The sequence below is a fragment of the Scleropages formosus genome, chromosome 1 (assembly GCF_900964775.1).
Source record: "Scleropages formosus chromosome 1, fSclFor1.1, whole genome shotgun sequence".
In the NCBI taxonomy this organism is placed as follows: domain Eukaryota; kingdom Metazoa; phylum Chordata; class Actinopteri; order Osteoglossiformes; family Osteoglossidae; genus Scleropages; species Scleropages formosus.
Genome location: NC_041806.1, coordinates 28,258,644 through 28,273,940, shown reverse-complemented (window position 1 = coordinate 28,273,940; position 15,297 = coordinate 28,258,644). Strand labels below are relative to the sequence as shown.

Below are 15,297 nucleotides of genomic sequence, written 5' to 3'. Positions count from 1 at the left end.
TGCTCGCACCCCCCCCACCCCACCCCCCCCAAGTTTGTCTGGTTTGCGGCGTGTAGCTCGGCCCCTGAAGGTCTCTCTCTGGGTGCGCGAACGTGATCCCCAGTCCCGCCTACATCTCAGCTGCGGGTGCAGAAAAGGAGAAGGAAATGTAGATGTACTTCTGCAAGCATTACCCATGGAAATGCGGGCAGTCGATGGAACGGCCAGATCTGCACTGGACGTCCCACGTGCGGTGTCCTTCCCTGCAGTTGTGCTTGCGTGGCTCTGTCTCTGTGTGCTTTGAGACGGAGCCGAACACTAACTGCATGTTCCCGTCCCGCTCCATTTCCACAGCCCCACTGTGTCCTCCTGGCCTCCAAGGAGAACTCGGCGCCCGTGAAGCTCGGGGGTTTTGGCGTCGCCATTCAGCTGGGCGAGTCGGGCCTGGTGGCCGGGGGTGCGTACTCGCGCGCACAGTGGTGTCGCCACGTTCAAGAAAGTAAAAGGCACCTTAGCTTTTTTTTTTTTTTTTTTTTTTAACTCCCAGGAGGCAAGAAGAGAAAGAGCCTTTGAAATTACACTTTTCCTGTGCAGTGTATTTTTGTCAGCATGGTGGTGTTCAAAAGCACTGCGTGCGTGTATGCATGCAAGTGGGAGAGCCAGAGACACGCCTTTCCGCATGAGTGACTTGGACCCATGTGCGCAGGCCGTGTGGGGACGCCGCACTTCATGGCTCCAGAGGTGGTGAAGCGGGAACCCTACGGCAAGCCGGTGGACGTTTGGGGATGTGGCGTGATCCTCTTTATCCTGCTCAGCGGTTGCCTACCCTTCTACGGCACCAAGGAGAGGCTCTTTGAAGGCATCATCAAGGGCAAGTACAAGGTAGGACTTCATTTCCATAGCTACGTCCTCAGTCCCACCTTTTATCTCACCCGTTCGCTCTGGATGTTGAAACCTTCACACATGGAAATGTGTTGCTGCAGCGATGGGTTTTAAAGTGCAGGACCTGCAGTGCCCAAGATACCTTCTGCAGGGGCTGCTCCCAAAAGCTGTCTTGCTGACCTCCAGACCTGCTGCTGCTGGATGGGATGACACCCTCACACTTTCCCAGCAGCCCTCATGTCATTCTGTGTCCCCCAGATGAACCCGCGACAGTGGAGTCACATTTCAGAGAGCGCCAAGGACTTGGTGCGTCGCATGCTGATGCTCGACCCCGCAGAGAGGATCACCGTCTACGAGGCCCTCAACCACCCTTGGCTCAAGGTAGGCGGGCGCCACTCTGATTCCTTGACATTACTGCACAGTCTGTGCACTTTGGGTCCCCCCCATCAGTGCCTGAGGGTGTGCTTGGCTGCTGTTGACTTTCTTGTGCATTGGTGCAGGAGAGAGACCGCTACGCCTACAAGATCCACCTTCCTGAGACAGTGGAGCAGCTGAGGAAGTTCAATGCCCGGAGGAAGCTGAAAGTGAGAGAGGCCTCTGGGGTCTTGCGTTCTGTCCCATCCATAATATCAGCACAAACACTCTTGGAATACACCGAGATACACCCCCACCTATGTGACTATAACCGTAAACCATTGCTCAGATACCCCAAAGCAGAGCCAAGGCCTCACTGTCCGGTCCATATCAGCCCAAAAACTCTCTCTCTGTAACTCTTTAGCTAAACGTCCCCAACCCCACTTAGAGCAGTTCATATTCCACCGTACCTCACCTCACGGTGCCCCGCGTCGTCTTTGCCTGACATAACCCGCAGCACTACGGCAGGCGGTGGGATGTGAAGCGGGTCCTTGGACTGTAAGGTGGTGCCACCAGCACTAGGCCACCTGCTGCTCCAAAGAATAAGTTGATGATCAAAATCATACTTTTATTTCTAATTTGGACATATTTATGTACTGGCTAATGATGCAGTGATGGTTTGGAACATCGTAATGTACGCTTAACCTAGTTTTTATTGTTGACTCGCTGCATTTTAAATTGTTGGCTAAAACAGTTCTCTCATTATGGTAGCATCTGTTGTCCTTTTATAGTCCTTACATTGTGCCGCAGTCTGCAGCTCCCTCATGCAAAGTTCCTGCAGAGTCCTGCTGGGCTGTTTGTTTGTTTGTTTGTTTGTTTTTCTTTGTCTTTTTTTGGTGGGGTTTAATATCAGAGCATGACATCTTCGTATGCTGCCAAAAGCGCTGCATCTTACTTTTGTGGTTTTATTAACGCTTGACACCCAGCAGCAAGACCTTTCTGGGCGCGTGTGCATGCAGCTGCTTCTAAAGAGATAACGCACGTATTTGTTTGGGGGTTTTTTTTTTCCCCCCATCCAGGGTGCGGTACTAGCTGCTGTCTCCAGCCACAAGTTCAGCTCCTTTTATGGCGATCAGCCTGAAGAGCTGCCAGATTTCTCAGAAGACCCAACGTCCTCAGGTAGGTCAATCTTCTGTCGGTCCTCCAATAACCCGAAGGCACCACAAGTCTTGCTTCTTGTGTACACAGTTTATAGGTGTGGGGTTATTATTGTAATAATCCCACAAATACCACATGTACTCAAATGCAATTTTGCCCACTAAAAAAGTTGCAGAACACACACATCTGAAAAAAAACTTAATTTTTTTTTTTTTTCTTTTGCAGAAACATTTAGTTATATGAATTATGGGGCAGTACAGCTATTTTGTAGTATTTTTTTCCATGTTTTTCCCTTATTTTACTTTGGCTTTGAAAACACAATCCTTCACTTAATGATGAAAGTTTTCTTTACCATTTTAAACAGTAACATCTGTGACATTTGCCTGAATTCAATGTGTTTTGTATAATCTAAGGAAATATTCATCAACAGGTGGCTTAAAATGGATAAAAACTTGGTTTAAAAAAAGACCTGGTGGGGGAAAAAATGTTTTGGTCTTGCTTGAGGCATTCAGAACTCCAGCATTACAGAAAATCTCATTTCTAATGTCTCTTCTTTTATGAATTGATCCTCCCGGTCACATTTCTTAAAATTCAGAAGTTAATAAAACCCAGGAGTTTTTCTCAGCAGGACCTATGAGTGTGAAGCACCACTGGAAAACAGAATTTCCCTCCAGAGATGAATAAAAGATAAATACGCTCACCCAGAAGGGCATTTTGAAACCATAAAAAATAGCACAGACCACTTGTGTAAATACGCAGTGTGTGTTTCTAAGAACTCGAGCGCTTTTGTCTGTATCTGAGAATCGCTTCTCTTTTGGCGTCCGGAGGCCGAAAGGAACTGAGCAGCGTTCGTTCGGTCGGCGATGAACCCACTCAAACTCGGTGAGAAGGGACCCCCTCTGAACCCCGAAAATCTTGCTTGTACACTCGAGCTGCGTGACATGCCAAGATTGAGAAAGTTGCAACTCTGTCTGTTCTTACTGCCCCAGACTGTAAGTGGAAGAGGCCGCTTGAGCAACCCTTCCGTGCATCTCGAGAGCAGACTCTCACTTCCTCTTGGCGCCCTGTGCTCTCAGAGCACTGATGTTACACCTGGCTTTGGTTTTCCCGAAGCAGAGATGCCCAGGCCTAGATAGCTGCTCTCGACTTGTATGACGTGCCCACATTCCGTCTAGATGATTCCACATCGTGTTTGGCTTCATGGCTCACAGATGGGACCCATACCTCGGAGTGCTGTAGCCTAGACAGCTTTCCTTCGCTTCGTTGATTTCCAAGCCGGTGCCGTGCTGCCGTTTCCCGTAAACATCCGATGAAAGTTGAGATTAAGACAGAGAGAAGAGGGAATCGTTGCATCGCACCGTGGGAAGACGCCGAAGTGACCAAGAACTGGCACTTTAGTCTGCCTTGCTGTCTTCTCTCTATTTAGGGGCAAACTCTGCTGTGGCACAGTAAACACTCGGAATCCAAACGGAGCGCTTAGGACGCACTGAGACGAGGGCCAGCGATGTGTGTTTGCGTGGGTTTTTATGATTGAGTACTGTGTGTGTGTGTGTGTGTGTGTGTGTGTGTGTGTGTGTGTGCGCGCGCGCGCGCGCGCGCGCACACATTGTGCAATCCTGCTAACTGGTGTGTGCTAATGGCTCGGCGAGTCCAACTCTTCCGCGATGCTCAAACTCATGTTCAGACATGTATGTCATCTTTTGACATCGGTTTCACACTGGATGCTGTTTCATTGTTCCAGATGAACCAGTTGCAGTGACCTTCGGTTTGTGTTCTTTCATTCTGAGCCTGAGCCCCGTTTTGTTGAACCTGCTCCTAACAATAAAGCTGAACAGGATGTACAATGACATTTGTATCCTTCTTACCGCTCTGGTTGGTTTCTGTTTATTGTCTGAAGGACTGTTTGCTTGTTGTGCTTGTACTTTTTGAAGGAGTTCTCAGACCTTCTTGTCCGAGAACCTGCTAACTAACCCCATGTCCCAGAATTAACATCTATCGTTTGTCCTGTTGCTGCTGCCGCCTTCTAGGACTGCTAGCTGCGGAAAGTAGGTATCGCCATGTCATGGCTTTCGAAGTAACCGCGTGGACTGTCACGTTTCTAATTTAGTGCCACCGACCATCTCCCATCCATGTGAATCCAACATTTAATACTGCCTTTGTGTGTCCTGTGGTTTCCCAGCGTCCACCTAGTAGGTCCAGCCTGCTGCTGTGTCGATGAAGGGTCTAGCAGGGGTGTCAAACTCCTTTCGCGCAGCGGGGCCCGATAGGAACGTCACTATCACGTAAGAGCAGAGACAGTGACTAAGAGAGAGGGCGAGCGCTGTTTGCAGCCTGTACCCCTGCGGTCCGCCGCACTGACTCAACATTGCTCATTTGTTCGCCTCGACCTCTGACTCCCCCGCACCGCTGTTAGTGACAGCTCAGCAATGTTAATATGATTAAGAACAAATCAATAAAAAAAACGCCAGTGTCATAACATGACATTTTCTATTTTATGTACGTTACTTGCCTGACGCTGCTTAGCTTAGAACACGGCCGTAACGTCCCGCCCGGACTGCGCTGACACACCCTTTGTCGTGCCTCGTGTTTCATCAGTAGAACATGAGACTGCAGAGCGACGCCGGTCGGAGCTGCTGATCACACAGAACTGAAGGGGCTTCAGTAAGGAAAGAGAACCCATCCCCCGCCCGGAGGAAACCCGCACAGGGAGAACATGCAAACTCCGCACAGATTTGAACCTACAACTAAACAGCCCGTAAATGCAGCCCACGCTTCTAGATTTATGAATGTATGCACTGGGGGGATGGTGTCCTCCTTTGTGACCCCTCTGTAGTTCAGTGTGTTCTGGAGCTCTGGCCGCCGTGTGCGCGTGCGCACTTAGTGTCACGTTTCACCGCCGAAGCACAGGAAAGCATCTGTTCCCGCGCTCCCGTCCCCCAAGTCCTTCTCTAGAACCTCCGATGCCAGCAGGGCAGTTGGAGCTGGATCTTAAACCGTTCTGATCCCCTGGGAAAGGAACTGTGAGGCGTTCGATGGCTGTACAATAGATGGCTTTACTTACAGTTGCGTAACTTTGCATAGGCAGATTAATTTATACACTTTAATCATTAGCGTGTATTAGTGCTGGTTCACACAGTGCGTCGTCACAGTTCGGCCCGAATCCTCACCGAATCAGTATGCAGGCTGGGCAAAAAAGTTTCCCCAGACCATGTGTTCGACACCCCTGGTCTGCATCACACTTGTGCGAATATGCAGCGTGTGTTTTTAAGAACTCAAGCGCTTTTGTGTGTACTTCCGTTCCTCTTGTTCTTCGTGCTGTATTTGACAACCCTGCTCTACGGTTTCCGCGCTCATCGCTGTTGACAGGCTGTTACACAGGCTGTCCAGTGATTACCTGTTTTTCACCTCTTCGGTGTCAAATAGTACCGCACTTGCTAACATGAGTCCTCAAATTCTTCATGTGTACACACACACACAGTTATAATCGACATAACTCTGTTTTGCAATCATATTAAGTGACATATCACTTAACAGCTCTTGCTTTACACTTTGCATTTACATCTTGCCCTTATTTCTGCTGCTGACATGAAATACAGCTAAATGAGTTACTGTCTTTTGAAAAAAAATTATTACCCCTTATCAATGTTTTGACCGAGTTTGCACAAATCTACGCAATACTCTCTTGTTTCCAGATTGTCTGCTTCTCGAGATGGCAGTATTAAAAATTTCTATTCCACCTCTTGTTGTTTCAGAGTTCATTTCCACTGCTATCATCTACTGCCATTCTGCATGTTTTGCCATTTTAACGTGAAAACAAGACTTTAGACCATCTGTCAGAAACGAGCAAATATCGGCCCTGTTGGGAGCCTATTGATCTGGACGTAGTTTATGGAACTGCAGGTGCAAACCATGCGCATGTTTGTGTCTGTGCTGGAGGGCAAGCTGACAGAATTTCGAAAAAGAGAAAATTCTAGTTAGTGCATAGTCAGTCGTCAACCCATTTAATGTTTTAAAACAGGTTTACAAGCCGTTACCCTGTGTTGGACACATGACTAACATAGTAAAGTGGGTTTTACTGTAGGGGAAACCTGTTCCAGATCAAAATTTGTCGGTTCCATTTTCCCAAAAAAAAAAAAATCATACATATGAAAGAGATTTAGAAGAGAGTTGCATTACCATAGTATTTTATATTAATATACTCTATAAAATCATTTTATTTCAATTTTTTTAGTTGCCTAGTTAGACCCATTGACTGCTTAAAAGGCATTGAAGCCCATCGGCCTTGGGCAAGGGTCAAATCTCAGTGGCACTGTGTATCTTTGTGTGTGTGTGCGTGTGTGTGTGTGTGTGTGTGTGTGCGTGTGCGTGTCTGTCCATCCAAGCGCAGGGGCCGTGTCACAGGTGCTGGACAGCCTGGAGGAGATCCACGCTCTGACCGACTGCAGCGAGAAGGACCTGGACTTCCTGCACAGCGTCTTCCAGGACCAGCACCTCCACACTCTGCTGGACGTGAGTGGCGGCGTACAGCTGACACACACCGCAGCCCGTTTGTTAACACACAAACACACATGCTAGTGTGTATTCTAACACACAGCGCTAGCAGACAGGCTTGCACGTTCGCTAAAGCGCAGCGCTTCCATTGCAGTATCTTCCCGCACTACCTCCTGTGTGCCTCTGCATCAGGGTCCATATTTGCGAACACTCCTCCTAAATCACCAGGGTATATTACCACGCCAGCTTAAGATGCTAACGCACCAGCTTAAAGATCACATGCCACCACAAAAGGTAGTGTAAAACACTGAGTATGAAGTATGGTATTCTCTCTACGAAGGACTAAAGTAGCAGCTTAGAATAATGTAAGCCCGCATTGGTCCCCAACCAGGTACCGTACTGTACTGTCACACAGCCTATAATCAATGTGACAAAAATACATACTTAAATTCTAACTGTGGCTACAATGCTCTGTAATATTGCTGTTCCTCGCTGAGCAGAAGGGCCCTTGTGTGGCCTGAATGGGGTGGTTTAGATTGTGCCGAAAATGTATTTTCAATTCAGTGGTGAATTTTTATTTTAAAATACAATTAGGTATGTGGGTAATTTGGAAAGTGCAGTAATTACAGCCTTTTGGTATCGACATCAGGGCCCCGGGGAGGCTATTTCTGGGTCAGTGCTATTCTGCAGCGTCCTGGGAGGGTACTCTTGTGTGGTGTGTGTGTGTGGTGACAGAGGGCTCAGCACAGGCGTCTTCCATTTACTCCCCAGTTCACTTGCTCGTTCAGCTAAAAGCAGCAGGTGGCAAAGTGGTTAGAACTGTCGCCTTGGGCCCACGTTCGAATCCTCCCTCCTGCTGCAGTACCGTTGGTCAAGGTTCTCACCCAAAACTGATGCAGTGAAAACTACTCAGCTGTATAAATTGGTGAAGTCACTTACACTGGGGAAAGTGTGAGCTACACACTGTAAATAAAGAAGGAACACAGGCTCCTGTTGATAAATTACACCCAATTGTGTTTGACAGGTTAGTGTTTGTTATTCTTTGCGGTGCTCAACAGTGTTCTTGTTTCAGCTTTTTGCGAAATCGCAGTGACCAGGAGTGTGTTACAGGGACTCGTGTTTGCATGGCACCCCCAGCAAATGCAGCGGCAGAGTCGGGTTTTTTGGCCGAGCAACTTACTGCAGTGCAGGCGCCCAGCGCCGGCTTTCTTTTTAATCGTTTTTCCGAAGGGGGACATGCGGAGAGAGGCTGGCAGCAAGGCTGAAGCCCCCTCGGGCGTTGAATCCGCTGCCCCCCGCTGCGTCATCGCCACGCTGCCCGGCACCGCGGTCGGTGAGCTGAACACATCTCTGCCCTCCGCCATATTTATTAATGTGCCTGGTACTGAGCGGAAATGCCTGTGGGGTGTCTTGAAACACACTCCTTTCATACGAGCAGTGGGAAAATAAACTCTTGAGATGAAAAAAAATTAGCCTCGTAGCCTCAAGATGAAGAACGAAGTATAATTTCACTCTCACAGCTCCTCTGTATGATATCCGTACAGCAAGAGCAGCTACGAAATTCACTCTGTTCGCAGTGTTTTGTTTAGTATTTTTATTTAACTGTGACACCGAAGGGTGTTGTTTCTTCTTTTGTTACTCCTAGGCCTTGAAAGACTTCTATCGACACTTGTCTGTCACAGTAAATAGAGTTTGTACTACGGTAACGGCAGGACCCTTGTGTGGGTTTCAGCAGTTTTCCCGCATGTCAGAGGTGTGCGGTACGATGCCGATGCGCAGCTCTCTCTGTCTGAGGCCGCGGGCTCACCAAGTGAGTGTGTGCGTCTCGGCTGCATGCACTGTGGTCGGTGTGTGTGACGCCCACAGAAATTGACATGGAGCTTTTGCACGCAACTCCGGAGTGTGTTCCTTCACCTAGATGCGTTGCCGTCCATTTCCCTGCAAAGCGCGTCTCTCGTGTGCAAGGCAGCGTTGGGTTTATTGTGAGGAAACAGCAGGGAGATGACAGAGGAGGAAGTGCACGGGTTCGATGTGCGCCGGACCTACAGCATTGCATAATGGCCTTTGCTGACCTCTGTGCTGCGCTCGTAGGGAGAGAGCAGCTGGCGCAGAGCTGCACGCGTCAGGCGTCTTCGTGCAAAGCGCCCACGCTGCATCGGGTACCGCGTTTACCTTTGCTCCCAAATACGGTGCTTCTGTTAATCGGAAAGCCTGCAAATCTCTGCATCTTGTGGAAACGCGTTGCGTTCCTCTGTGCAGAGATGAGCTCAACAGCCGCACTCTAGCTTTGCCGATCAATAATCGCTTAACATTGAGGAAAATCTCAACTGACAAGTGCGGGAATGAAAAACGATGTCCTGCAGGGGAGGTAGGAATTGAAATTGAAAAGAGGATCGCTGGGGTATTCAAACTGAGGGTGACGCCTGGGTTCGGGCCACTGTTTCGCTAAGCCTGTGCTTTAAATGTGCTTTAATAGTACCATCTCAGCTTGCAGTGCAGCTGCTAATAGTGAGAGCAGCAGACCCTCAGCTGCGGTGAGCGACTGGAAATGATGTGATTGTTTGCTCCAGTGCCATCCCGTCGACAGCGAGCGCAAACAAACACAAGAATAGCAGCAAATGCAAGTCTGATGTTGTTTTCCGTCCCTTTTCATTGCGCTTCCTTGCAGCTGTATGACAAGATCAACACCAAGTCCTCCCCTCAGATCCGGAACCCTCCAAGTGACGCTGTCCAGAGAGTCAAAGAGGTGGGATCCTGCATGAGCACCCCCTCCCATACCCCACCGCAGGCTAGAAGGCCTTCGTCTGGATTCTAGAACCGAGCCATGCAGGTCTCCTGGGAACCAGATGTTGATGTTCAGTGAAGCACGCAGAGCTATGCCTCTAGAGTGCAGTTTCAGCATGTCCGCATTCGGCTTTTCGTGTGTCCCCAGTTACAGTGAGAAATATTACTTTCACACATTCAGCATAGTGGTTCATACCTGGAGTGTCTCAGTGTCACTGTTCAGTGCAGCGGAGGGAAAACGTTGCTCATTCTTGCTGCTGTCATTACTCTCTTTAGACGTATTGGGACGTCGGGGTTCCTCAGATCTTGCATGGTTCGATAGGTCAAACCAAGGGAGATGTACCGCATAAGAACCTTTTCATCTCTCAGACTAATTCCTTTGTTTCTCTTCAAGAAAATTGCCAGTTTGCAAATAACAATTGGACACTAAAAATTATTTGCGTCTTGATTTTGACGTTAATTGGCTTTTAAACAGAATGCGCTCAGGATGTGCTCCACCTCAGGAAAGGGTTTGATGGCGTGTCCATTCTTCCCTCCGTTTGCCCGTGTGCTTTAGACTTTTTTTTTTTCCCTCCTCCCTGACAGCTAACAGTGAGCGATGATTCTAGTCATGCTGATCATCGCTTACCACATCAGTCTCCTTCTTTCTTCTCGTTGCAAAACCAGCTCTTCTCAAAACTCGCAGGTGTTGCTCTCAGCTGCTCTGCTCTCTTTTCCTCTGTCACTTTCTAAAACTGGTTCTGCGGGTGCATTTTCACACTCCGCCCTCCTGACAGACGCTCCGCCGACTGTAGGCTACACACGTTAAGGCTCAAAGGCTTCACAGCGGCTTCGTAGTACACGAGAGGGTGAAAATGTTTCCACAAACATATCTACAGAAATGAGTCATCTTCATTTTTATGTCCTAACACTTAGATATCTTTAATATCTAAGAGAATTTCTGCAAAAAGATATTTGTTAAAGCAACAGTGTTTACTTACAAGAGAGGGTCTTCCCAGTTCTTAAGTCTGTTTTGCATAATTTCTTGAGGCTATGAAGAAGTAAAAGGGTGTTATAGATGATGCCAGCAGTAAGAACTCATGGGCATGATGTCCAAATCCGAAAAACAGCTTGTTGTATTACTTATGACAAACATCAGTCCAACTTGCTTTAAGTTCCGGCCCCACTAAGCAAAAGGAATGCCGTGAGAGCAAAGTGGAATGCAGTAAACTTCTTCTTTTTACTGTTGCTGTAAATCACAAGACCATTGGAATCACCGTAGTTACAAGCACAAACGCAGCACAGACCGAGTTTCTATGTGAAATATATACTTATATGTGGTTCAGCTGCTCTCTTTCCTTTCCCTTCCCCTCCCCGATCAATGAGGCGTAGCACAGGTCGTGAAGGATGTACTTCTCGCTCAACCGGGGACTCTTGCGACATCCTTATGTTCATCCCGTTCATAGATCCCTTGAGGTTGTACCATGTAGAGGGTTTGTTATTTGTCAGATCAAGTAAATTGTCGCTTCGGCTTCACAGCATCCAAAATCTGTGTGGGTGTTTAATTCGAACTCATGTAGGTCTGACAAAGTACAGCCACGGGTGATAATATAGAATCAAAATACAGGTAATATCAAGTAAAGATACATTAAGTGACTGTTTAACATTCCGGTTCGTACATCTTCGGGATGAAGACGCTGCCTGGATTTTTAAAATATTAGCAGTGTGCAGATGCAGCTGTTCTGATCTGGGCTACATTACGGGGTACGAATACTTCCTCAAACAAATATTTCTTTTGCATAAAACGTAGCTAATTATATGGTTATGAAGGTTCAATTTGTATTATGTGCCAGCAGACATTAAGGTAGGTTACAGTTTGAGTGGACACGGTAAATATTACCGTAGAGTTCTTACTCTGACTGTTTTTGTTCTTCTGTCTACGTCTACGTGGAAACACCTGGAGCGCCAACTGGGTGTCATGGGTCCTATTTTTGCTCAGACTGGTCTCATCAGTTTCCAGCCTTTCCGCTCTCAGAAATGAGGGCTTTTGTAGTTTGTTTCAACCTCTACTACTTCTTTGAGATAAATGGGTGGATGGATGGATGTATGGATGGATGGGTGGATGGAGAAGAAAAGACAAACTTTATTAACTGTGAAGAAAATTGGCCCAGGCTAGAGAACCACACACACACACAACAACAACCAAGTGACAGAAGTTCTGGAGTTACAGTGAAGCTTAAAAAAAACATGCTATTTTGGCCTTGAGCTTTAGAAATTCCACAAAGGTTTCATAGAAACTCAAAAATGTTTTTTTTCCTGTTTTCATGGGACATTAAAATGCAGTGAAACGGTGAGAAGACTTTCACTGGAAAAATGTAGTCAGTGTAGGAGGGGGTTAGGGAGAGGACCGCGGTAAGAATAGCTTAACATGAGAATATAGTATATTGAGCGGTATACAATACGGGGGGGCGGCAGTTCTTGGTCCTCTGCACAGCATAAAGCATTTCCAAAGGTTCAGAATAGTCCCAAGTGCAGTATGTTCATTTTCCGCTCACGTTGCTCAGTGCTCCTGAAATGATGACGATGATGGACGTGAAATCGAGTCGAAGCCGTCTCCTGGCGACCGCTCGCATGGGTTCCGTGGCAAGGGAGGGAACCAAAGTGCTTTGCCGCTGCCGCCTTCTGCATTTTTCCTGGGATGCAAACACAGAGAGAACCTTCCTGAAAAGCACACAGCACACTGTGAAAGTTTGATGGACACCACGGTGAAATGTTTTTCCATCATCTACAGCAAGTCCCATTTTCCTGGAGCGCTCTAGTTATTTCGGGAATTACTTGAAGGACACAGGAAAAGACCATAGCAAACAGAGGCCGCTCTACAAGTTGCGTGCAACACGGTCGAATCCCTCTTAGTCTCTTTAACCCTATTTTTCTGGACCGCACCCTACTTTCCCTGTTCAATTCCTGCTGCTAGCGAGGCACATGAACCCACTCCACTAATTGTAATCCTGCCTAAAGACGCCGACATCAGTCTCTGTATCTGTGACTCGCAAATCCAGCCTGAGCGCTGGAGCTCAGCGGAGGTCACACACACACATCAGCCTTAGTCGAAATACTGCGCTCAACAAAACGCTTTGCGACGAGGTCATCGCACATTAACCCAGGTCAGCGCAGTCATTTCGCGACACACACGACTCACTGCAGTCATCGCGTCCTCAGCCTTAGTGCATTTCATTTTCCACAACCCGCAGTAACCAGGTCCCTGTCTGTCTTGCCCCGTCACTTCCGTATCGCTTAGTCGCGGTCTTTGTCAGTGCTGGTTGCCATGGATCGGGGTCACGGGCGACAACGGTCTGGACCCTGTACAACGGTCGCCCCAGTCCGGTCACCTGCCGCACCCTCGCACCCTGTTTGTAGACACGGGTCACGCAGGACAAGAAGCACAGGGATATCCTGCACCGCTGAGCACAGAATCTGTGTGTCCTGTGATCCCATGTGTTAGCTGTAGTGGTGTGTAAAATCAGCATTGCCACAGTGGTGTGTGTTCTAGCCATCTAGCCAGTGGGGCGGGGTGGGGGCGGGGCTACGTCAGAAACCCCCACGCAAATTCTGGAGTGATGTTCTGGAATCTCTCTGGAATATCACTGAGTATTTTGTGTTCCTTCGTGTAATCGTAAGGTCAGTCTTATTTCCTCACTCTCTGTGTATCAACAATGAGCCTTTTTCTGGCCTTCTAGACCCTCTTTACTCGATTAATCGGGCCATGTAACTTTAACCGTATTAACCCAGATTTTTGTGTCACATTGCGACGCAAACTCGTTCCCTGTTTGTAACTGTTTAAACTGTTCTTGCTTTGCTTGGCTTTTCTTCATCAGCATTAGTGCTGAAATGCTTCAGAATAACTCTTCTCATGAGAGAAGGCAAATGTAAGCACTTCCAGGCAATGAGGGGGCGTGTCCAAGACTAACCCCTCCCCCTTCGATGATACTCCCTGATTGGCTGGCACTGAGACTGGTGCTGAGAATGGTGCTTGTGTGACCTTGGAAAACCCTCTTTGGAGCCATCAGAGAACAACTGTGTGACTCTCCTGTGTGTCTCCCTGTGCTAAGAACTACGCCGAGGATGACGCAAGCGCTGCTTTGAAACATCTGGAATATGTAAGCGCAAAGTCCTTTTGAAAAACACTACACTTGTCAAATATTGAAGCACTTTGGTGTCTAAATGGGCCAGAGAGGACCGTGGATGTCTTCTTCTCCTGCACACATCACCTGTAATCATGTGATCTTATCTGAAAGCTGCTCACTGTAATATTATTATGTTAACTAGGGGCCTTGTGACAGGTCTCCACACTGATCTGAGACCAGGAGTGTGCAGTCCCTCACACAAAACTAGGATTGGTATGCTTGCAATGCACTCATCAGCAAGCTGTGAGGCATATACATACATCTCCGCTTGAAATCGGACCTCTCAGAAGGAGGGTTTCGCAGTCATTTGGTGCGAAATGTGGAATACAAGGGCTGCGGCAGCAGGGGATGGGTCTAGGGGGCTGTTGACACTCAGAACTGGTGGACACCCGAAGGGCAGGTTGGGATTTAGCACTGCCCGTCTCTCCACAGATGTAGTACGTGGTGAAGACCATTGGAGAACCCCCCACAGGAAAAAGCAGCTGATATCTGCCTCTCTCTCTATCTCTCTCTCTGTGTGTGTGTGTGTGTGTGTTCCCACAGGTGCTGGAAGAGATTTCCTGCTACCCAGAAAACACCGATGCTAAAGAGTTAAGGCGAATCCTCACTCAGCCTCATTTTATGGTGAGTTCCAGCACTGCTCAGGTGTTTACCGTGGTGTTCTTGACAGAGCTGTGGCCGGCAGTCCCTTCGATTACAGGAGTGACGATGTTAGTTTGCAACCAGCGAGGTGAGTTTAACGGAGTCACTGATAGACGGCAGAGTGACGGATATTATTTTTCACGTGCTGAGGACAGTGTTACTTCAGCTCTAACCCACAAAAAGTAAAGTTCCCAGCGCTTTGGCTGCTCACAGAGGTGTCGTGTGGCTTCATGAAGCAAAAAGGAAGATGGAATTGGGAGTGCATACATTGCAGAGTGGGTGATGCTGAGCACAGATCGGTTTCTCACATTATATATAGTGTCTCATTTACATTTATTCACTTAACAAATGCTTTTCTTCAAAGCAACTTCCAATGAATTCTATGTAGTGTTATAAGCCCACACACCTTATTCACCAAGGTGACTTACATGGCTAGATACACTACTTACACTGGGTCACTCATGCATACATCAGTGGAACACACTCTCTCTGTCACTCACTCACACACTATGGATGAACCTGAACAGCATGTCTTTGGAAGGAAACCAGAGCACCCAGAGGAAACCCACACAGACACAGGAAGAACATGCAAATTCCACACAGACTGAGTGGGGATCAAACCCACATCCTCTTGCACCACCCAGGTGCTGTGAAACAGAAGTGCTACTCGCTATGCCACCATGCCACCCAACATGTGCTGACATAGTTTGGAAAACCTCTCAGGAGAAGCACTGAAATGGATCTGAATGGAGAGGAATTAAAACTCAGACCACACCGGAGAAGGCAGGAGCTGAAAAAGGAGGGACTGTCACTGTGACAGCAGGCAAAGGCATCTAAGGTTGCT

General features: G+C 47.9%; 1 protein-coding gene across 11 annotated transcripts in view; it reads left to right on the top strand.

Moving 5' to 3' along the window:
• The window catches only part of LOC108926483 (peripheral plasma membrane protein CASK-like), a 120,662-nt gene that overhangs the window by 86,212 nt on the left and 19,153 nt on the right, over positions 1 to 15,297 (top strand). For 4 of the 11 annotated variants that reach the window (XM_029249766.1, XM_029249750.1, XM_029249730.1 and 1 more), the window contains exons 6-15: positions 334 to 436; positions 686 to 861; positions 1,120 to 1,242; positions 1,362 to 1,445; positions 2,295 to 2,394; positions 4,401 to 4,418; positions 6,761 to 6,882; positions 9,533 to 9,610; positions 13,737 to 13,784; positions 14,355 to 14,435. In XM_029249766.1, the coding sequence (XP_029105599.1) occupies positions 334 to 436; positions 686 to 861; positions 1,120 to 1,242; positions 1,362 to 1,445; positions 2,295 to 2,394; positions 4,401 to 4,418; positions 6,761 to 6,882; positions 9,533 to 9,610; positions 13,737 to 13,784; positions 14,355 to 14,435 (933 nt within the window). The remainder of the gene's footprint in view (positions 1 to 333; positions 437 to 685; positions 862 to 1,119; positions 1,243 to 1,361; positions 1,446 to 2,294; positions 2,395 to 4,400; positions 4,419 to 6,760; positions 6,883 to 9,532; positions 9,611 to 13,736; positions 13,785 to 14,354; positions 14,436 to 15,297) is intronic. The other 7 variants (XM_029249755.1, XM_029249744.1, XM_029249738.1 and 4 more) reach the window with 3 other exon arrangements.